This window comes from Mycteria americana, chromosome 12, assembly GCF_035582795.1.
Source record: "Mycteria americana isolate JAX WOST 10 ecotype Jacksonville Zoo and Gardens chromosome 12, USCA_MyAme_1.0, whole genome shotgun sequence".
NCBI lineage: Eukaryota > Metazoa > Chordata > Aves > Ciconiiformes > Ciconiidae > Mycteria > Mycteria americana.
In genome coordinates, this window is record NC_134376.1 from 7,486,345 (window position 1) to 7,509,280 (window position 22,936).

The 22,936-nt window shown below is 41.8% G+C and overlaps 1 protein-coding gene across 12 annotated transcripts in view; it reads left to right on the plus strand.

Moving 5' to 3' along the window:
- PDGFA (platelet derived growth factor subunit A) overlaps window positions 1-20,696 on the plus strand; it is a 37,048-nt gene extending 16,352 nt beyond the window's left edge. Inside the window, exons 5-9 of one of the 12 annotated variants that reach the window (XR_012777685.1) lie at window positions 3,557-3,683; window positions 11,562-11,735; window positions 13,673-13,725; window positions 14,847-15,415; window positions 17,898-20,696. Coding sequence is in view for 5 of the 12 variants with exons in the window: in XM_075515710.1 (XP_075371825.1) it covers window positions 3,557-3,683; window positions 11,562-11,695 (261 nt within the window). In the remaining 7 variants the exon portion in view is untranslated. Of the gene's footprint in view, window positions 1-3,556; window positions 3,684-5,322; window positions 5,406-6,394; window positions 6,509-6,612; window positions 9,807-11,561; window positions 11,736-13,261; window positions 13,373-13,672; window positions 13,726-14,846; window positions 17,608-17,897 lie in introns of those variants that run through there. The other 11 variants (XR_012777683.1, XR_012777686.1, XR_012777684.1 and 8 more) reach the window with 11 other exon arrangements.
- Window positions 20,697-22,936: the final 2,240 nt, after the last annotated feature.

Below are 22,936 nucleotides of genomic sequence, written 5' to 3' on the forward strand. Positions count from 1 at the left end.
CTGTGACAGGGCTTCCCGCCGCCCTGGAGCCTGGCCCCGCCGCAGCCTCTCTCCAGCCGGGGCTGTGACAGGGCTTCCCGCCACCCCGGGGCCTGGCCCCTCCACCCGGGGCTGTGACAGAGCTTCTCCCTGTCCCGGGCACTGACAGGGCCACCTCCTGTCCCTGGAGCTGTGGCAGGGCCACCCCGCCTTGTGTACTAACAGGACGGTGCACCCCCGCGCCTCGTTTCCCTGCACGGAAAACTCTTCCCTACCCCACCCTAAGTAACTGCACAAGGCTTTTATTAGGTAGGGATTTTGCCTGAGGAGTGCCCTGTAAATGGCTTTAATGGGTATTTTAGGATGGGTGGCTGCCAGGCTCTGAGGTGGCTGGGCTCCCCACCACTTCCCATCCTGCCTGCGCTGGGGAGGCGTGCGCAGCTGCCGTGGTGTGTCCTGGAAGGACATCAGTCCTGCTGTCCTGTCCCTGGAGTGGCGGCTCAGGTCCTGCAAAATGCTCAGTGACTTGCCAGGCCCCGCAGGATCCCTGATCCCTGCTCAGTCCTTCTGGTGCCTTTATGCCCTGTTGACTTACGTCTTCCTTGCAGACTTGAGGGCTGTAAAGATGACAGTTGCAAGGTGAAGGTAGGTTTTCCTTCCATCATATCAGCACACATTTATTTTAATACGGAAGAAATAGATGCTTCCAAAAAGCATCCTCATTCACTTGGTTTTTTATTTTATTTCCCATCCTGTAGTGATATTTTGTGGTTTTGGAGGATTTGAGGTTGTCATGGTTTTTAGTTTTGTTGCGTTAGAGACAAGTAAAAGAAGCTGATGCTTGTTGAGGACTGACCATCTCAAGGCATTTGGTAATACACTTGAGAGTAACTGCACAAGATAAACACCAGGGAGAAGAATACAAAGAAGAAAAAAGATGGTAACACAAGGCCAAACCCCATGCTGTTAGCATAGCTATCCCTGTTTATACCCACTGAAAATCTGACCTGCAACCCCTATAATTTTAGATTAGCATTAATTACAGATCCTGTGTGGCAGCAGGTATTAACAGATGATACAAGCACAGCAATTTATCTGGTTTGTGCTGCTTCAGTTTGAATATTTGCAACGTCTTACAAAATGACATTCCTTTAACTTGTGTAGCATGAAGTAGGGCAGTAGAACGTATGCTGGATTGTATTTTAACTACAGTACAGTAAAAAAACAGCTTTAAATTGCTGCATAAATTCATTATGATCCTATTCTTCAAAGTATTATCTTTGGGTTTTTTTTTTTTACTATTGTTTAGTACCAAATAGCCACAGGAACTGCATATATCTTTCAGTCTGGAAAACAAAGCGAAACAAGGACAGACTTTAAAAATCTTGATTACAGTTTATTTTTGTTGCGTGTAATTTTCAATGAGGCTGGTTTATTCTAACAGTTGTAATAAGCATGGCAGATCTGAAAGCTGTTTCATGATTGCTGGGTCTCTTTCTTTGTCTCTGATGATGGAGGTGTCTTAATTACTGTTTGTTTCTGTAAATTTTGAGGATTAGTCATCCTTTGATGCTAGATGACTCAGTTGTACCATACATTTTCAAATCTTTGTGTTCAAAGGCTTGATGGAGTTCGGTTCTGATAGGAGATTTTGAAACACCGCTTCAACCCATAGTTAGTCTTTCAGCAAAAGCATTCTTGTATGTCATGGCCAGTTCTTAATCTGTTTATATGGAGATCTGACAGTTTTGGAAGATACCTTTTAATGTGGACGCTTCAGTTATTGCATCTGTCTCTCTGCAACTTTTGTTTGTTGGGTAAATGAAAATCGTCTCCAGATCCTGTTGACAGAAGAGGCGGTGACTAAAATGTGGATCTGAACTCCTTGCTTCATGGAAGCAATGGCAGATCTTCCATTGACTTTAATAAGGCCAGGATTTTGCTCTAGCTTCTGTTACTGTCATTCAGAGGTCCTTGGTAGTTTGTGTCCACAGAGCCGGAAGAGTGGTTCTGGGCACTGGGAATGTAATGGTTTTTTCCAGCCACCACTCTCATTTTGTGACACTGTTGTTCACTTTTGGGACAGTGAGGGAGTGATTTTCATAGTGTGAAGATTGATTTGGAGCATTAAATCCCCACCAAACACACAAGTAAACCATTACCAGGAGAGTCTAGTGTAATTGTGGATGCTTTATTTGGTAATAACTGCAGCTTTTGGTTGGATCAGACTTTACGGCTTTGTCATGTAACTTTTGTAGAGACATCCAGCCTCTGTTGTCCTTCTGCCTCCTCATCTATCTTATTTATAATGCATATCTGTACTATGTAGTCTTCTTGTCTGCTGGGACAGCCACGTTGCAGCCCCTTTTTGTCAAATGGTAGATAAATCATTAGTAGGACTGAGAAGCCATTATTTCATTTCAGTAATTTCCATTTCAAGCAAATTATTATCACCTATTCATGCAGTGTTTAACACAATTGTAAACTAGACATTGGACCCCTTACACACTGTCTAGCACTCTCTTTGCCCCCATTATGCCGTATTCTCTTGCAGAGCCATGACCATCATGCCTGTTACACTTAGCACGAGTCTGTGCCCAGCATCCCACAATCCATTTCAGTGCCCCAGCACAGCAGTGTTCCTGCCCTCTGTGCCCTTCCTCCTCTCCTGGCTGCTGGCACCGAGTTGGTCAGGATGTCCTCATGTTCAGTATCCCCCCACCCCAACGTCCTTCTCTTCTGCATTGGTTTCCTGCAGATGAGAGACCTGCATGTAGCCAGAGCTTCTCCAGCATGCTCCTTCCTCCCACCTCACCTTGCCCTCCAGAATTTTTTTTTTTTTTAAGGATGCCAGTGCTTTGGCCCAAAGTGGAGCAGTGCAGTTGGAAGCAGTTCAATGGACTGGAGAGAAATAGTGTACCTGCCAGCTATCCACAATAAAGCCAAAGGCTGGATCCAGTTTGCGAGTGGTAGTTCCCTTGGACCTAAAAACAGTGCATGGGAACTCCTGTAAACAAGTCCCAGGTCATTGCAAGAAGTGAGTAGGATTGAGATTGCTGCTTTCTAAGCTGATATTCAGATCCTGGTTCTGCAGAATTGGACGCTTTACATTCAGAGGGCTCTAGAGACACCAATTTTTAAATTATAAAATGTATTACAAACCAGCCTAATGCCTCTGCTGTTAGCCTTCAGCTGAAGAACAATGCTCAACATGTACAGAAGATCATGCTAAAAGTGGCAGTCTACAAGAACAACCACTGATTTGAATCCGTATAGAAGTTTATTGTGATATATGTGAAAACTGAGTTGCTTAAAACTTCAAACCAAAATGAATGGGAAGTTGTTTTATCTCTTGGGGGGAAAAGAAAATTGTTTCAAACTGCTGAACTTGAATAAACAAATAGTCTGTGCAATAAATAGTTACACGATGCGCAATTAAGATAAAAGATGATTAGTATGCTAACATTTTATATGGGTTTGGCTACATTAAAAAATAGAGGTATATAGTTATCTGTCTTCAGTTCTGAACTATAACTATGTTAATGTGTCTCAGTACATACCTCATCATATTTTATAGGTGGCAAAAGTGGAATATGTTAGAAAAAAGCCAAAATTAAAAGAAGTTCTGGTGAGATTAGAAGAGCATATGGAATGCACCTGTACATCATCAAATACTAATTCAGATTATAGAGAAGAAGAAACTGGTATGTTTTCCTTTTTGTTTTCCTTGGTTTTTTTCCTTTTTTTTTCACTAATGCTGATTTCAAATGGACCTTATTTTTATATTAGTAAAGAATGTAAAGCAAACTTTGCTTCCAGCGAACTCAGTAGAGAAGCTCCCAGCTACTTCTCTGTGTGTTGAAGATTCAAAATTAGGGACAGTTTGTGCTGGATGAAGAGTTTGCATTTGAAGTTTAAAGTGTATCAATTCTCATTAGGTTAGCCTTTAAATAAACATAAATGCCCGATAGTGTTCAGGTCTTGCTTAACTAAGTTAAAGGTTGTCATGTTGCAGCTTATTGGTGAACTCCATTGCCTAATTTCTTTAGACTTTGTGAAGACAGGGCTAAGGCTGAGATTTACTTGACCTTGGGGAAAATATTAATGAAACGAATGTAAAGCACTTAGGAATAAATGTAATAGTCAGGAGTAAGGAGTTTTGAAACAACATTGCCTGTTCCTGTTGTTTTCTTATATATAGTCAAGAATTTATTGTCAGTTGTCACTTAAATGTAAGTCTGCCATATCAAATCAACATTTAAGTTACCATGGGGAAAGATTTATGGGGAAAAATATTTACTTTCAATGTGACTTTCATAAAACCACCTAAAATTGTTAGCTCAGATCTTCTTATTAGGGTGCAGTCAATGCCGAACTTGACACACGTTCAGGAAATCCACTACAGTAGAAAGGACACCTCCCTTTCTCCGGATTTTGGTTGAAGGCAGCCTCAAAAATTTTTGCTTTCACCTTTGCTGGGAATTTAGTTGCAGTAGACCCAGCCCCAAAATTAGAGTCAGTGTAAATATAGGGGAAAGCTGCCCAAAGGTGATGGATTTCATAAGTGGCTGGGTAAGGAAGGGTTTTCTGTACTGTCTCCATCCAGCATGGAGACATAAATCTGGTCTAAGCAAATGTAAACTTCAGTTGCTATGTACAGAGCAGAAGAATTAGAATTTGTATAAAAGCAAAGTTAGGCCTCCGCTGTGATTTTATTGGACATCAATTTATAATCTGAGCCGAGTGTTTTAGCTGAAACTAGGTTGAGTTATGAGTAGACAAAACCACATTTAAAATGGTTATTTTTATGTGTGTATGGTTTGATATTTTTTCTATGTCTTCTATTTGGAAAAAAAGTTTCGTTAGATCAATTTCAGTTTTCCAAAATGCCTTTAATTGCCAAAGACTAAGCAGTTACGATTTTAAGATGAAAACTTTTCTTCTTGGTGTGTGTGAAAAATGGGGTAGAATTGTCATGGAAGAATGTAGATTTCTAGGATCTAATTACTGATAGGAACAAAACTTGCACCAGCAAGTGGATGATGAGCTGAAAATAGCTTAACTACAGAGCTGAAAGCAAATGTTGAATACTGCATGGTAACAGTAATTATAGATGGATCTTGGAAATGACGTATGCAATGCCAACTTCGTTTATTATTTCTTTACTTTTGTATAATTACTTTGTAAACGGAATGTCAAATCAGAAGTTATAAAGTTATTACTTTAATGCAAAGGATAATGAGATTTCTTTGAAATGTAAACGGTTTGAGTATTTATTACTTCGGTGTTCAACGAAATGCATTACCTTAGGGCTTTTTACCAGCCCTGCCCTTATGTTAACAGGAAGGCCTAGGGAATCAGGTAAAAAACGGAAACGAAAAAAGTTAAAACCAACATAAAACCTACTGGAACTATTTGATATTCAGGTAGGACCTATATGCTGAACACCCTAATAGCACAAGTACTGGAAAACTTAATCAAATATCATCACTTCAACTTAATCACTGTTCAGAATCTTGACACTTGCTACCTCAAGGCTGCAAAGAGATTAGATTTGATTGGCTTCGATAATTCTACCTGCTGGTATTTTTCCTTTAAGCTCCACATCACCATCAGCATCTTACATTCTTGAGCTACTTCCTTTTCTTGCCTTTTTGGTTTCTTTTTTTTTGGAGGGTGCTAATACTTCAGCTTCTGAAATCTCAAGTTCCATCGCCTCTGCTTTTGTTTCATTATTACTGATTTCTGAGGTCAAAGCATCACATAATAATGCATGAATGAATTGCCAGGTTACAAATTCTTGTGTTCCCAGTCATTGGCTGTAAAATGTTGAGTGTACATACAGCAACTGCTACTATATGCATGACCATCAAACCCATGTTTTGGCATGAACTGGGATTGATTGTACATGCACCTGAGAAGGTCTGATGATCTGTCTACCTGACAAGGAAGATGCTTAGAAATACCATGGTTTTGTGTTGCAGGACCCTGTGTTACACCAGAAAATTAAGATCTTTTTTTTGGTCTGTTCAGTCTCAGTAGGATGATGACAGTCAGTCATCAAAATCCATGAGGTGTTCAGTGTAGTGAAAAACTAGCACCCTCTCAATGCAAAAATGACTGAAATCCTTTGGCCAACACATTAGCAATGTATGATGATGGCGATACACATTGCAAATTAAATATGCAATTTCCATTTCTTAATGACTCGAAATTATGTAAACTGCAGCACTTGCAATTGATTCTAGTATTTGGAGTGGGAATGATTTGGATTTTGCAGTGTATGTGCCTAACGCCCGGATGATGGTGAATTTAATTTCAAGCACCTATTTTTGCACATAAACTCCCAACAGCAGTTTTCATTTATACTGATGTATCATTTCTAAAGAATGCTAAACTTGATATCCTGTTTCAGATTAACAGGTATTTATTGGGAGTAGTATGATAGAAGCAAAGATTTTCTAAAATTCAACTTTAAAAGTGCGCATGTAAACTCAATCAAAACAGCATTTAGAACTTCTTGTCCCAGGTTAGTGACTCTTCATGCAGAACAGTTTTTTTAAGTCATCTACGTAGAGGATAGGACCTTTGATTCTAATCATAGAGTTATTGTATCTTTTTTCTCTCCTGCAGATGTAAGGTGAAAATAAGCTAGAAAAAAAACTTCTCTCTGGGACATGGATGTACATGGTTTGTTACATTCCTGAACCTACTATGTATGGTGCTTATTGACTGTATACTTTATTTGTTCTCCTGTGTGAAAAAACTGGCTCAAAAGAACATTTAATGAGAACAAAGAGACAATGTACATTTGTTTAATGTGACATCAAAGCAAGTATTGTAGCACTCTGTGAAACAATAGGAAGCTTCCCTGTCCAAAAAAGAAAAAAAAATGAAAGAAAGAAAAACAGAAAAGAAAAAAAGACAGTTGAATGAATGGAGGATACCAAAAGTACTCAAAAACATGACAAAAATCTAAGTGAATAGTGGATTTCTGTCAGAGCAGTCAACGGTGCTTTACGTCAAGAAATGTGCCTGCGTTCTTGATGAAGATGGATGGACACTGATGGACTTCAGGCACAAAAAAGCAGGAATGTATGAAATGATCAAATGCCACGCAAACACTATAGAACAATACATCCTTGCTTGGTGGTGTTTTAAAAGTCTATACAAAAAAACCTTCTGGGGAGCCTTAAGTGGATTTTTTTTTTTTTACACCATAAAGTGATTATTAAGTTTTCTTTTTACTCTTTGCCTAGCTTTTTATTATCTCTTGGACTACATTTGCCAATAACACATATAAAAGACTGGTATAACAATAAGCAGAACACAAAACATTATGGTATTTCTCCTAGTGGGATGCAAACTAATGAGATGTATTAAAATAAAAATGGTATACCTATGCATAATTTTCTAGATGTTTCTTGGTTTATGTTCCCCAACCTCCCCCGTAATTTAAAGCATTACATAAAGAGAAAAAAAGAGAGATGTGCGTAAACAAATCATAGGATATCCATGCAAAAATCCTTTTTTTTTTTTTTTTCCTTTAAGACTTATGCCAGTTGCCTACTAGTGATATTGTGTTAGCAATTGTCATTCTTATCAGTATAGAGATACTTTTATTTCACATGTTGGAGCTGTGTGAAATGTACAAATTCTTGTATCTGCATTGTACAATGTCATGGTGGCATGGGAACTACCTTGCTGCAAATATTTGAACAAAACCTAAAATTCTTTATTTTTGGTAAAATGTTATGCTTTATGTGTATTCAACAGAAATATGTGTTTTTGTAAAGGTGAAGTTTGTATTTTTATCTAAAAATTAACAGTTTTATATACCTGAGAAAGCCTGCTATGTTTTCTTGAACCAAAAAAAAAAAAAAAAAGAAAAAAGAAAAAAAAGCATTTTGTGGTCATATTTTTGTAGTAGAATAGCCCAAATAACATCAAAATCTATTTTAACTATAGCAGGGCAGATAAAATACTCTGGCACCAGCTCCTGTGTTTTCAAAGTGCCAAAGGATTAAATGTTCAGTTCCCCATGGATTGCGGTGGGAGCCACACGGCTAAATCCTTCTGTACTGCTTTGGAAATTTAGGGCTGTGCCAGATATGACATGGCTACTCACTTGGCCAAAATCACTGCCCCACCCCAGTAGTTTGGATTATGTACCCTTTGTTTTAGTTGGATTATCACATTGGGCATGTAAAATGAACTACTGGATTCTTTTATTTGTGAAACATCTACAAAGAGATGAAAGAGTTTTTTAGTTTGGAACGACAAAAAGTTTGTCTTGAAGACAGTGTTTCCACTCAAATAAAAAATATCTTCAAATGTGAATGAACTGCAGAACCTTAAAATAACAAAAGAGAGATTTTTAACCTTTCCATTTCTTTAAATATAGTTCAAACATTCCCCTCCTGTTCCTGTAGCTATGTCCAATTTCAACCAAACAAAGCAATGTTAGCTAACAGGCATTATTGGCTTCAGATGCTAATGCAGAGATAGAGTTAGTCACCGTTCTATTTTGTGATCATTTTCCCAGTGTATTTGTTGAGCACCAAAACTGGAAATACATTTAACTAAGATTGTCTGTGCTTGTTTTCCACTAAGTGTACTGTTCACAATGTTATGCACATGAATGTATGTGTCTGCGTTTAAAAAAGTGTATAAAATGTAATTTATATATTTATGTTTCAGTGGGATGCCAATAATGTTGCTCCGTTCCTTTTTTGTCTAAAAGATATCTAATGAAAAAACCATATATCCATTAAAATCATGTAGATGAAAAGCATTATGTGACCCACTCAGACACTGTGCAGGTATGAAAGGATGTCAAAGTCACTTAAGTGGAATAATTTGCAAAACAACTTTTTGAGAGTCCTATGGTTGCACTGGCATAAGAAGGTTGCATTCAGATCTGTGGGCCAGCATCCCTGGAGTAACTCCATTGAGTATAATGGAGCTCTGCTGATTTACATCACGAGTGAGTCTGGCCCTATATTAAAGTTGTGGAAAAAAAGCAAACTGAAAGGCATGCATTTTATTGGTGCCAGCAAATAAATGTGTTATGCCAAATTCAGAAAACCAGGAGAGAATGAAGACTGAATGGAGTCTTTTCCAGTAGTTGTTTGTTTGAGACTTGTAGTCTCGAGTTAATTTTGTTACCAGGAACGAAGTGCACGAGTCTTCGTTCTCAAGCACAGTGTTTACACGGCATGCAGCAGAAAACACAAAAATCTCAGGGCTATATTCTCAGCTAGTATAAATTGGCAAATGTTTTTGACTTCAGCTGCCCCTATGCTAATTTACATCAGATGAGGATCCAGTCCACGGTTTTTAAAATACGAGGAGTAGTGTCATGACACACGCGTCATTTACCTGCCAGATATTACCTGCCAGCCTTTTGAACTTTACAGGCTATGGTACTAGTCCTTCTTCCTCAAGGTGGCAGGTACAACCAGAAGGAACAGTAACATTAAAGGTTGTGACACAAGAGACATTAATTCAAAGTTAAGTTGGACATTTCAAGGGCCATGTCCTCAGCTGGTGTAAATCACCATCACTCCATTGCTGCAATGGAGCTGTACCAGCTTACACCACTTGAGGGGCTGGTCCCTCATTCTTGCTCATCCCTTTCACTACTCGGTCCTGCAGGGATCTCAGATTGTTGTGTACTGTTAATGTAATCCTGTGTTCTCTAATACTTAAGCACAATAAGTGAATATAAGAATGAGTGTCAGACTTAACTTTGAATGTCCCAGCTCTGAAATGGTTTGTTTCACCATTGTGGCTGTAAATTAAACAGTTCTCTGTGCATTTGTGAATGCCGTGTCATATCTTCTTCCGCTATCTACTGGAGGTGGACTCCATCTGGACTTCTAAAGTGCAACATTTGGAGTGTTACAGGGAAGGGTGTGAGCAATTGGAGCCGTACGATATCTGATTGATATCTCTGTTATTTGTGGGGTGGGGGGCGAGTAGGGGACTTCATGAAGGAGTTGAAGATGATGGTTGTAAGTCATGTTTCCATGCAATCCTTTAACACCTTGTCGTTTTTGTCCTTGCACATACTAGGTAGAGATTTGCGGGTAAAATGTTTTTCTGGTTTACATTCTGCAGTCACTTCCTCTGTCCAGAGATTCAGAAGTTGTTGGTCTGATTTCATCCTTTTTGAGGTCTTTTCTGGTCAGAAAGTATATGTGTAGTGGACTGCCCAAAAAGAATCTCAGTGTTACGATGTGGTGCATGATTGCTGATTGACTAGTCAATTCATTACATTTAATTCTCTGCTTCATCTTTCCAGAGCTGCTCTTCAGTTGCTTTTGTTGAGTGAAATCAAGGATTACGTGCCAGTTTGCTTTCCTTTTCTCCTGTCCTCCCTGCTGCTTGGCATCTGCTTTATTAGACAGTGCATGGTGACTACAGGCAGTTGCTCCTCTCCAGCCCTGGAGGTTCCTAGGCAGCTCCAGCACTTCTGTGTCTTTGAGCTTAGGCTTTTTACTCTGCTTGGAACAGCATCTTATGGGTCTCCTCCCTCCAACGGGCTTCAGCATTTCAGCTGTGAGGTTCTTTAGGCTGTCCTGCTTGGGTCCATATTGCCTTTCTGTGGTCTACTTTCTAGCTATTCTCTGCCTGACTTTCCCATCTCTCTGTCTCGCAAAAATGATTTTCCCTTCCTAGGATCTGTCTCATCATATATGTCTTCTCTCTCCTCCTGCCTGACAGAAGAGCCTTTGATCTGTTTATACAAATCCATTGCTTTATCTAGGCATGTGCCCCGAGATCCTGTCTCCCAGGCCTACAGGCCCATAACTGACCCCCACATGAAAGACAAATGCTGTTGTATAGACGCGTGTGTGGAGAGAAAAAGATTCATCTTTGCATTTGGAAAAATACTCGTTACTGAAGGCTCCCTGCTGAAGCTCTGTCCAATTCCAGCAACAGTGTAACTCTGAAATAGTGCTATCGAAGCTATTCCAGACATCTGACAGTTCAATTAAGATCAGTGGCCCCATTTATAATTTAATTTGAAAGTGTACCCAAAAGCAAAGATGAAGTTTCAAAGCTACCTCAGATTTACATGCTCATATTTTACTGTAATTTGAAGGAAATCATGTTTGTAGGCCCCTTCCATAGCTTTGAAAATCTTACCCTGAATATTTATCTGACCCTCTCTTGGGCTGGAAATCGTGGTTGCTTTAAAACAGAAACAATGTGGAGGTTTTCAAGGAAGTAATTTTCTTGGTCTTTCTACTCCACAGCTTCTAGTACTAGCATATCTCAGAAACAGAGTCAGGTAAAAATCCTTTAAACCCATAAGACTCCCACTTAAGTTTGCTTTAATTTCAGGTAACAGAGACAAGCCTATCAGTGTTGCATTCCTCAAAAATCAGCCTATGTTTTGTATTTATTATTTCATTTAATTACTGTGTGTTTTCCCACATTTTAATAGCAAGGTATTATTCCATGTCTGATCTTTTCTGTGCCGTTCTTTGCTGTAGCATCTCTGCGGCACAGCCTTGAACTGGTTTGTGCTCATATCTCCTCTGAAATAAAGAACTATTGTTATCCCATTTTAGGCGAGACCGAGGCATGGAGAAATGACTGTGCAAGGTCACACAGCAAGGCTATGGCAGAACCAGGGATAGGACTCAGATCTGAGTGCTCATCCAGTGCCCTAAATCACACGACCATCTTCCCTTTCCAAGAATGAATCCTTGCACCCTTAGAGCTAAATACTGAAAAGATTGAGGGTAAGTCGTTTTGCCTAATTATTGTGCATCGGATACATGATCAAAAACCACTGCCATATCGTCAGAGAATGTAGTGACTGATATAAGTCCAGCTTTCTGCCCATGCAATTACGCAGCCTTTTATGCTATCATGAGGTAGTCATTTCCTGCATCTCTAAGGAGTCAACCTTTCGTGACTTACAGTGAAAATTATGCACATAGAACAAATCAAGACTCAGATTTTATGGGAATTTACAAAAATTCAGTAGACAATCTTCATTGTACTTCCCTTCAGTTCAGTGTCATTCATTCCTTTTATGGTGTGGGTAACATTTCCTAAGGGAACTGTTTTTATCATGGGCCCAATCCTGAATTTTTTTCCCAGGCCCTAACGTGGAAAAGCACTTTAAGAGGTGCCTGTGTTTGCCCTTCTTCAAACCAGTGCCTAAGCCTGCTTGTAACTTTGGACAAACATCCCATTGATGTCAGGCAAATGGAGCAGAGTTGATGCTTTATTACGCTTTTTGAGTAGGGTGTGCCTTCCTGACACAGGATCCCAGTTGTGGGATGGGGGTCTTCGTGCTCTTAAAGTGAAGTATGTTGTAAGCAACCCCAAAGGTGAAGTCACGAGACTAGAATATAGAACTAGAAAAACAGCTGGGAGAATTCCACTCTCTTCTACTCCCATGGAGGTTGCCATTTTGAAATACATATTTGTTCTTTTTTGGGAAGGTACTTTTTTGGGTAGATGCAAGACTGCAGTTACTAATGCCAGTGATCCCATTTAAGATTATCTTTTTGGGTACCTCAGAGAATGTAATTTGAGAACTCACAGTCATATCCATAACAGACAAATTTGAGATGAGAAAAAATGATGCGAGCGAATTTCATGTGAAATATGGCAATTTTTAGTTTAGGAAAAAAAAGGAAAATAAAATTAACAAAATCAAAAGGTGGTTATTCATTTTTGAGTTGTGGAATGTTACCTGTCCCTTTAGTCATTGTAGTTATTTGCTGCATCAGGCTAAATTATGTGCTGAAGTAGCTCAGAATCACTACGACATGTACAAAGTTATGGCTTGTTCTCGTTGAACTGCTACCTATTATCATGGCATATGACTGTGAGGTGGGGCCTGCAATCACGGTTGTAAATCAAAGACCAAGTCATAGGTTAGGTACTGTTTTCCTTAGATATTGTCTCTAAGTTTGTTTTCTATATGCTAGTCTCTTGAGTGACATTTGGTGAGCTTTTCAGTTAGGTGTAAAGTCAAGAATACGTAGTTCCTGGCCTGAAACTAAGGAAGTGCTAACTCTTAGTCTTGTTCATAATCAATAGATGAAATTCTGGCAACAACCTGGTGATAGAATTTCTGTCACTGAAGGTTTCAGTGTCACATTCTTCCAGGGTTACTTCTTCCCCTAGAGGGGGATCCAATCATTATTATATTTGACTCTTTAGCAGGCCATCAAATTTGAGTTGGTTTGAGTTTCTGGCATCTAAAAATTTCTGTTTGGACTGATACTTGTGCATGCCAAATGTCTTCCAGGATCTTAGATAAAAATACACAAAGAAAGGCTGACTTGTGTGCTTCAACAGAAAAGAAATCCACATATGAAGGCTGGAGTAGTCCCTCAAACAGGGAAATAAGGAGCCAGGTTTGTAACAAGTGTTGCACACTCATCTTCCCAAGGTCAAACTTGGTGTTTTGGCCTCTACGTACTATCTTTGATCTTGCATAACGAAGGCAACTGGTTTTACTGTCCATCTTTGAAATTGAGAGTAGCTGTTAAGATCAGGTATGCGAACACCAGAAGCACCCAGAGATGCAGTTGAGCCCATAGCGCTTGAAATCCCCTGGGGATTTTTAAAACATCTTGATTCTTGAAAGCAATCACAAGTAAGTAGAAGAAAAGCATTTTAAACACTTCTGAAAATCCCACCCTGGTTTATTTGGCAGGTGAAAAAAGAATCCAGGAAATACACTACATCTAATGATCATTCAGTGACAAAGTAAGTGTTCATAGCAAATGCTCACACTTAAATCTTTCAGCAGTTAATGATCATCTTTACAGACCATAATACTTGAATACTTCACTTATCGATACATCAGGGCTTGGATGAACTTTGAGATGTATGAAAATGGGACACTCCTTAGGCCAATGGTAGCTCTATGTTCTAGTAACTGATCAACCAATTACATAATTGGCCGGATCACTAACTTGCATAAATAGATACAACTCCATTGACTTCACTGGAGATGGCAGGTACCTGAGAATTGACCCGAAACTCTTGCCATGAAGCAGATAATGGTTTCATATTTTGCTGTTTAGTGTTGTTGTAAAAATAGACTCATTTCCTGGAGCAGTTAAAACAAGAAAATCTGGAAAAGCAATTTCCCACAGAGACTCATCCACACTGGAATTTGCCGAGGTCCCCGGATGTGAACATGTGCTGTTAGAAAACATAAAACAGCAACTTTGTTTAGGGAAGCCTCTGACCTGTCAAAAATGCAAAGCATTTGTTACCAGACTTTTCCTTGGCAATTAGCGGGTAGAATTACTCATAGAAATTGTTTTGTTTGCTCACAAGGGGAGAAGCAAGACATAAATTCAAGATACCCCCTGTTTGACCACAAGAAAGAAGACTCTGTTCACAGAGGGCCTGTGGGTGAAGTGCTGAGCGGCCTCAGCACCCTTTGGGAATGAACTCAAACTTGTAGACCGCAGTGAAGTATCAAGAGCCCTCCAGAATTGCTGGACATCCCTGGCTGTGATTTTTTTCAGCAGTCTAAGGGATTTGGGCACCCAATTTTAACTCACTTTTACAAGACTTTCAATAAACCTCAGTTGGCTTCAAACCCCCTCTGTCTGTGTTCTGCAGAGAGGCTAATTTTGACCCAGGGATGTCGCCTTGAGTGTTGCCTTCCTTTCCTAGGTAGCAGCACTCAAACCCCAGCTTAGCTTTCTGCTGTTCGGTGTAGGTGTTTCCCAGCAGTGACTTTTCAAGTGCCTGTTGCGTGCCCTGTTCATTGCTGGGAGAGCCTGACATTTCAGATGGGGACTATTCCTTACTCCAGCCATGCTTCACCTTTTCCGTAGCACTTTGGTTTTACATGTCTTTTCTATATAAAGGTGGTGCTGGTTTAAGCTGAAGACCAGGGAAGTTTCAAGAGGCCACATTTTCTGCTATGGGCCCTGTTCTGCTGGAGCCTGTTGCCCAGCTGTGCCTGCTGTGTGGGGCCAGAGAAGGAGGGAGAGATGCTGCAGCACTTCAGGGAAGCCAAGATATGCCTCCTCGTGCTCAAACGGTCCTGCCTGAAGACGCATCCTCCCTGGCTGCCACAAATCACTGCAGTTTCTCCCTTTCCCCCTTGCCTTGAAGGCTGAGGTTTCCCTGACGCCTGCATGTCCCTCATGCAGGGGAAGGTCTCATGCTGCATGATGTGGTTGAGGAGACCTGGTATCTACTTGGCAGCAAGATTCCCGTGCAGTCTGGGGGCTCTGTTTTCATACACTTGGGAGTGAAGACCCTTCTTGGTCCAAACTCACCCACAGTAAAATAAGCTGCTCAGAGGTCTCCTTGGAGCCAGGAAGCTACTCAAATACATCTTCAGGATCTGAATTCTCCCTTGACTACCATGGGTTTCCACAGCAAAAGTGACAGAAGCAATTTATCACAGATAGAGTGGTTTCTTTAACAGGTCATGTATAAGCCCTGCAGGTTAATGCTCAGCTTGTGTACTTTACTGATTGCCACAAATGCTGCTTTTAAATCAAATAGTCACTATTTATTCAGGGATATCTGTTTCTCTTACATGTGCTTCAGAAGAGCTTGCCTAACAGCTTGTATCCATTTGTTGTGACGAGCCTGCTGGCCGATTCAAAATGGTTAGGCTATGTCTGCATGGAGGCTTTGGGACCTTGCAGCTGGGGTTAGCAAGTGCAAATGTTTCCCATTAGCTGCCTGCATTCCCCTAAGTTGTGATTCAGCAGGAGAGTCAGTGCAAAGCTGAACTTGAAGCATGTGAGATGTTTCTTTGAAGTTACTTGTGCTTAAAGTTAGGTATGATCTGAGTTGGCTTGCTAAGCTGAGGCCCTGAAGAGCCTACTGTGCTAACGCAGTGTAAGCTTAGTCTTCTCCTCTTATGTGTTGCCTGGACTGATGCTAGTTTCAGAAGCAGTCTGCAGCCTTTCAGTAAACTATTCCATAGTATTGAGGGAAAGCTTTAACTATTCAGTGGCTTTCTACCAGCAAGCTCAGCTCCACTAGAAAGTCCATAGCAATGTCTGCCCTCTCTGGGCCTCTGAGGTTTCTTCCTTCCTTATTTTCTTCAGCATGTTTCTTTTCTAAGGCAAGTGAAAAAAAATCTTAAAATAGTACCTTAAAAAAGTGGGAAATTAAGCAGATCATATCATCTTGATTCCTTTATCTCGCTTAATTAAGGAGAAGTTTGCCAATAGTGATCTGGTATTTCCTAAAATAAGCAGACATGAAGAACACTTTGAGGAACTTCAAAAGAATTTTCAGGCTAGATCAGGAAAAGATAAAACCAGAAGTGGAAACTTCTAATACACTTTATAGCTCATTACTTACAGGAAGAACATTGTTGCGTAGGATACTAATGAATTCTGCAGGATGAGGTTTCCGAAAGAAAAAAAAAATATGGCACCTTCTATATCTTAAGAGGAAAGGTCTCGGGGCTTTTGCAGTTACGATAGATACGCAGTGGATGTGTATGGTCCTATCACCTGGACAGATTCTACCTCTGGGAAAAGGCTTTTTAAAGTTTCAAGTGTGTACACGATTGAATTTCTGTAGCAACTTCCTGGTGTAGCTGTGAAAAGTGATAAAGGGAATGGTAAAAGTCCTATCTTGTTTTCAGTTGTCCTGTTCTGCACCCTAGGAGGCAGAAATCCTGCATTGCATGTATCTAGCTGCAGGGAGGACAGCAGGAACACATTTGAATGACTCAGGATGAACACGGTGAAGTTGGTGCTGATGTTCTCAATCAGGTAGTGAGACTAGCAAAGTGAGAATAGCAAAATGGATGCTCAGATTTACCAGTGACACTTGTCTGGAAAATTAATATTTGACAGACTCTTAATTAACTCAGCTGAAGAAGTAATCCTAAAATCCTGGTTTTGGACAAGGGCCTGAATCCCAAGCTACTGGATTTACTGTTAGTGAGTTGATGGTCTCAGAAGTGTTGTGAAACAGGAATATTTCATATTTGTAAAGCACCCAGAGATCCTACAGATGACAAGTAACAATTTTCTACTATTTAAAGAGTTCCCTGGTGTAAGCAGGCCCCTCGATGGTGACTAGAGAGCTGAGGGGTTGTGCCCCAGGCTCAGCTCATGGTTTCAAGTCCAGATGTGCCGTCCCCAAGTTAACACCAGCCGGCGTTGGGTGCACCTCTGTCACGTGCAGGGTACTGCACACCTTCTGGTTACCTTGCTGTTCTCCACCGTGGGGGAATATGTCCACCCGCCAGCTCCTGTATTTCAGTCAGATTCTGAGGACAGCTTTGCTGTATGTTTGAGCATATTTTAGGCGGCAAGGCATTTCCATCAGGAGTGAAGCACATGGGTGGTAAAGCTTCAGCATTTTTTTCTTCAATCCAGGCAAGATATTTAAATATTGGGTTAGTTGTTCTTTGTATCTTTAGGTACCCAGATACTTCTAAACTTGAGGTAACTGGAAGGCTGTCTTACTGAAAATCAAGAGATATTTGCCCTTGTGAAAGTTTCTACTCATGCTTCAAAGTGAGATTTGGACTCCTAAGTCACAAAGATGCTTTTGCAAATGTTGTATCTGTGTTTCTGTTTCTCTATAAATCAACCTGCTTGGCCTGAGCTGAATGTTTAGATAATAAACAGCTGAAGGACAGTCTGATTGCTTCTTTCTGAGTGTTTCCCTTATGGAGCGCTTGGGGTCACATGGCATCTGCTCTGACCTTAAGGACCTCCTTTCTGGAGGCTTTTTTACGATGCTAACAAACCCTACATTCTAACTAGCCGTTAAATAAGCCAGTCAGTGGTAACTATTCAGGACAGGGATTAGAAGAGTATTCGTACTGGGACATAAGATGGCTCTGTCCATGTGCTGGCCAGGGATGAAGGGCTGGAAAACTGTGTGGTGGAAGAGACTATTAATGTGATTTTCCACAACTTTCCTTGCAGCTGCATTTTTGAGGAGAGAGAGAGAGAGAGAGATGGCTAGGCTTGCAGTAACATGTTGTGCCGTCATAAATGCTACAGCCACCATCTGTTTCCAGCCCACGACTTGAAAGAAAACTGAGCAGTAATCTCATAATTCACATGAGCATTTTACACATGTGAACCCTTCCCAACCTTTGTCTAATAATGAGGGGAGTGCATGGTGCTAAGGTTTGTATTTTTCCTGCACGTATTAGTGTTTATTTGTATGTCTCTTTCTGTTTTGTCGTTTTTTTTTTTTTTCCACGGGCCCACAAAAAAAATTTCTCTGGGAGGAAAATCAGACCAGTTCCACGGTCAAAAGAACCATAATGAAGGCGAAATCCCAATTCCGTTGACCTTGCTGGCAAAATTCTCCAGGAGGAGGTGCATTTAACATTCCTCACTGTGTCTGTCTTGGTTACTTGTTGATTAAAAGAAAGAAAGACATTAGAAAGTGAAGAGGCAGGTTGCTGAACTGCCCTTTCCCTGCAGAAACAGAGCTGCTAGAGTAGCCGCACATGCGCATTTTAAACCCGCACCATCAGATAGGATGGTAATGGTAGGTTGGATTTTAATGAAAACAAATTCTTCTGCTAATCTTCGCTTCGGGCTGGCCCTCCGTGGGATTAAGGATACCACCTGCTGTGCCAAAGACATGCTCAGGTTCGAGGCTGCTGGTGGGTGGGAAGAACACAAACATCTGAGAGTAACTCTGGTGAGGGATTGCAGTCTGTCCTGTCGCAGTGCCCTCAGGGAAGCCAAAGAGTTGAGATCATTTAGTTGATGGACATACTGCTCCCCTCCAGCCTGCAAAGCAAGGCTAACATCATTAAGGATTTCTTTTTGACTGTTCTACAAAACCAAGGGCTGCTGTTTATCTGGGCCTCCTCTCGTCTTTGGACCCAATCTGCACGCCTCCTCCTAGCACATCTGAACTGGCTGAATGAACTCCTGCTCTCCTCTGGCCTTAGAAACAATGACTTCCATCATCTCGACCGGACTGCAGAGCAGTTTAAGGATGAAAGGGCTTCTCATTTCGTATATCACACTGCTGCTAGAACTATAAATCCTTGATGGACTGAGTTTATAGCAAACTGCTACTGCAAGCAAGTGAAATTTATTTTGTGTTGTTATATGTATGGTCAAACTGTCCAAGAAGTTGCCAAACAAAGAACTGAGCTGCTGATGGGCAACCAATTCAGTCTCTTCTCATTTTATTTAAAAATAATAAATAACTATCAATCAAAGGAACTTATTTTGACATGTGCTACCTGTTGGGTGATCCTCAGTATCTCCAAGATGTGTCCATAAGTGAAAGAAAGCTGCCAGCTGTTTCCAGGTTTGACAGACCTGACATGAAGTTCCACCAAGAAAAGATTTGTGGGCTCGCTAGGGTTGGGGACAGGTTAAGGGACGCTCCCTTTTTTAGCACTACTTGCTGTTCTGAATGTGTTTGTTCAGGTAGCAAGGGTGCACAGAGGCCACATCCAGCTGCGTTGACCTCTGCTTGAATCAATGACAAGGCTTCATTGACCTGTATATGGCAGTGGTCCTTCTTCTGTCTTGCAATTTGATCAAAGATAGATTGTTGGTGGATCTCGGGGGGCTAGAAGACCGGCCTGTGTCTATTTTGGTGCCTTGTGATGGTAGATGAGCTAAAAAGGAGATAGTACAAACTCTTCAAGCTGATGGGGTCTGAATCACATATCATTTCTGTATCATTTTCTTACAGAGAGAACAAGCCTGGAAAGTTACTTTATTTTTATTTTTTTAGCTAGGCTAATTAGTTGTAGCTGGGGGTGTTGGGAGCTGTCGTATTAAACAGCCTTTCCCTGCTTACTCCTGTTGTCCTGCCGGATTCAATCCCTGCTACCTCTCACCCCCTCGTCTGTAGTTTACGGCCACATCTGAAGTGTCTGCCGTGCACACGTGCTGGTAGGAGCCTTCTCCCCGCCGGCGCACACGTCGTGGCTTTGGTGTCCATGGAGTTACAAGCATCTTTCCCGACGCTTGTTTTTGTGTGAGAGGGAGAGAGCGAGGGGGCATGGGAAGGGCAATGGCAGGGAAGGCCTCTGACATGAAATTCCCAGGAACAGGATTTGCACATTTTATGACCGTTCAGATGGAAATGCAATGGAGCTGAATTATTACTCCTTAATCCTGCTTTCTCACTTTCCTCCCAGGAGCCTCCTCCCCTCGAGCTTAGGTAATACAGAAGCTTATAAACAAATCCCACCGCGTGAAAAATAGCAAAGGGGGGGAAAAAAAGGACCTGGCTTAGGGCTGTGATGGATAGACAGGTGGAAGGCAGGCACCAGAAGGGAGGATGAATGGTAAAAGCCTTTGATGGAAACACTAAAGAGCTATTGAAAATCCAAGGGGTGGGGGGAGGGAGGAGAAAGAATAGCAGGAGGAGGGAAAGCAAGGGAGCCGTGCCCCCCTTCCCCCCGCCCTCTTTCTCAGGATGTTGAAAGTATTTGTCCTTCGTTACAAAATGATTGAACTGCCGCCAGGCCAGGCCACCCTTCCAGCCATTGCACTGGGAAACTGGCACTTCTGAAAGCCTCGTCGCCTCTCAAATTTTATAGCTTTCCCTTTTTGGTGGGAGTTTTTGTGTTGTGCTCCTTGCAAGATTGTTTTCAGATTTGCTGCGTATCAAAGAAACTATATTTTGTTGCTCTGACAAACACAGAATCCAGGTAATGAAAGGAAGAATTGAAAAATAAAGGCCCATTTTTATCAGAATACCCAGCTGTCTGCCTTTTATTGAGTCAGAATTTCATGCATTTGGTATTCACGATGTTGCATTAATATTCCTTTGGTTTATCTCTAGCGCTTTTTGAAGGAGGAATTTCATCCTGTAAATAAAGCTTCTACTTTATTAATGTCTCTGTGTGCGCAAAAGCGGTGCCTGTTCTTCATAGTCAGAATAGTGAGGATGATCCTGTTATATCATAATTAAAATGGTTTTTGCACCAGACGAATGCAGACAACAGTGGGAAGAGATAATCTTTCTCCTTTTCAGAATGGTCCCTGAAGTTCTGCAATGTCTTTGTCCTGCCAGATCTATAGATGGGAAGAACTATTGAAGATCTGCATAGGAGATTGTTGTTGCTGCCAGGGACTGTGTTTCTATCATGCATTTATATGTGTATGTATTTATATAAGCCTGACGCTTGGGAAGGACTGAAGCCGTGTGTATTCTCAAGAATTCGATCTGGGTGTCTGGAGACGCATCCTCCACCCAGGCCCTTGTTACCCAGGGGAGGACCCAGGGCCATGGGGTCTGCCCGATGCCACACGTGCCATCGCTGTCGGAGAGGCTGGTGAGCTTGAGGTGCCCGGGCCAGGTGGGGCGAGCAGGGTGCTGGCCATCCCCTGGCAGGTACCTGCTTGGCTGGGCTCTGCCTGCTGGGTGGGTGCACGTCTTCCCTCCCCACGGCTGCGTGGCCCTCAAGGCAGCCCCAAGAGCGCTCCTCCGAGTAAACAGTGCAGACAGTCAGCTGTCCGTTGCCTCCAAGATTAGATCCTGGGATTAGGTCTCTGACAGGCTGGGCATGCCGTATAATTAAAATAGGCCTAGGAGAGCAGAGAGCCAAAATGCAACCCATACACAGCTGAATATTGAGGGGGCCGTGCTTGCTCACAAACCCGCTACAGCTGAAAGCAAATCTCTCCGCTAACGTAACTTCGCAATAGCACTTTCCATCTAAACATCTCCAGTGCCTGGTTGCATTCCTTAATGTTTGCAATGCCCCCTGAGAGAGGTAATGCTGCCTTTATCCCCACCTCTGAAAGAAGAGAAAGGGTAAGTGATTTGCTCAAGGTTAGACAGGGAGATGGAGATGGAGCTTCAGTCTCCTGCCTTCCGAGGAATTCGCTGCAGTGACCAAAGCAAACAGCTCCTGCTGTTACAAAGCCGGACCGTGGCGTGGCATTCACACTTTGTATCTGAGATGCTGCGTCTGGGAAGGTATCGCTGTCCTTGCGCACTAGCTTTTAGTTCTTGAGCGTGGGTGAACACTTGTCATTGTGCCAGGATGACACAAAGTCTAGAAATTATGATGGCAATTCAGGTCATGGTATAACGGGGGAAAAAATGCTGCCTCAGAAGTGTCCCCGCTAGCGATTAGTGTCACTGCTAGCGATTATTTAAGCTGCAGGACATGGCTGTGGCAAAGATCAGGTTGTAGCCGATATGAATCATGCCTTGAAATAACACTTTCCTTCTTACATTGTGAAAATTGCAGAGGTATGGGAAGTGAGGGAAAATGGGATTTCCCTGGAGGTTAAAGATTTTCCTTTAATCAGCTTTCATAATGTTAATTAAATGTTTGGAACAATGGCTCGGTCCCGGGATCCGCCCGCTCTTGCATAACTGTCTCACAATACCGTTTTCACTTTCATGTTTATTTGCCAGCATGATTCAAAGCGAGAGCTGAGCAAGACTCCTGCACCAAGGAGCTACTTGGGCTTTGGGAAAGCTCAACTCCCTCTCTTACCTTTCGCAGAGGGAGAAGACCCAAACTCTCCCCTCCTGAGAAAGAGCGGCCTAGAGGGATCACAGCACTTTGTCTGTCATCGTTACCCCATCTGCAAATGGGGCTAATAAAAACTCACTGGTATTTTGAGACTGGTACGTATAAATACATAACCACCCGTATGGAGAAATGGGTGTGTTTGTAGAGATCAGTACATGGATAGATATAGTCCGGGCAGGTACGATATATTACGGTGCCACTTGTTCCCTAAGTTTTCACTCTTCCCTCTTCCTGTTGCTGTGTGCCCATGGGAGCCATCGTTTCTCGTCCTTTGAGCAATGGGCTTAATATAACCGAGGCTTGTATCGGGGAGCTCAGGGGAAGAGAAAATTTGGGGAATGGTTCACAGGCAGAGGGTGACATTGATTTCCGCAGGGACTGCACCCCATGGGAGGGGGAACTGTGCTGGGCATATTGCCACAGCCCAGGAGGTCCTCTTGGTGCCAGACTGGGATGTCTGTCCTGGTGGTCTGGGATGTG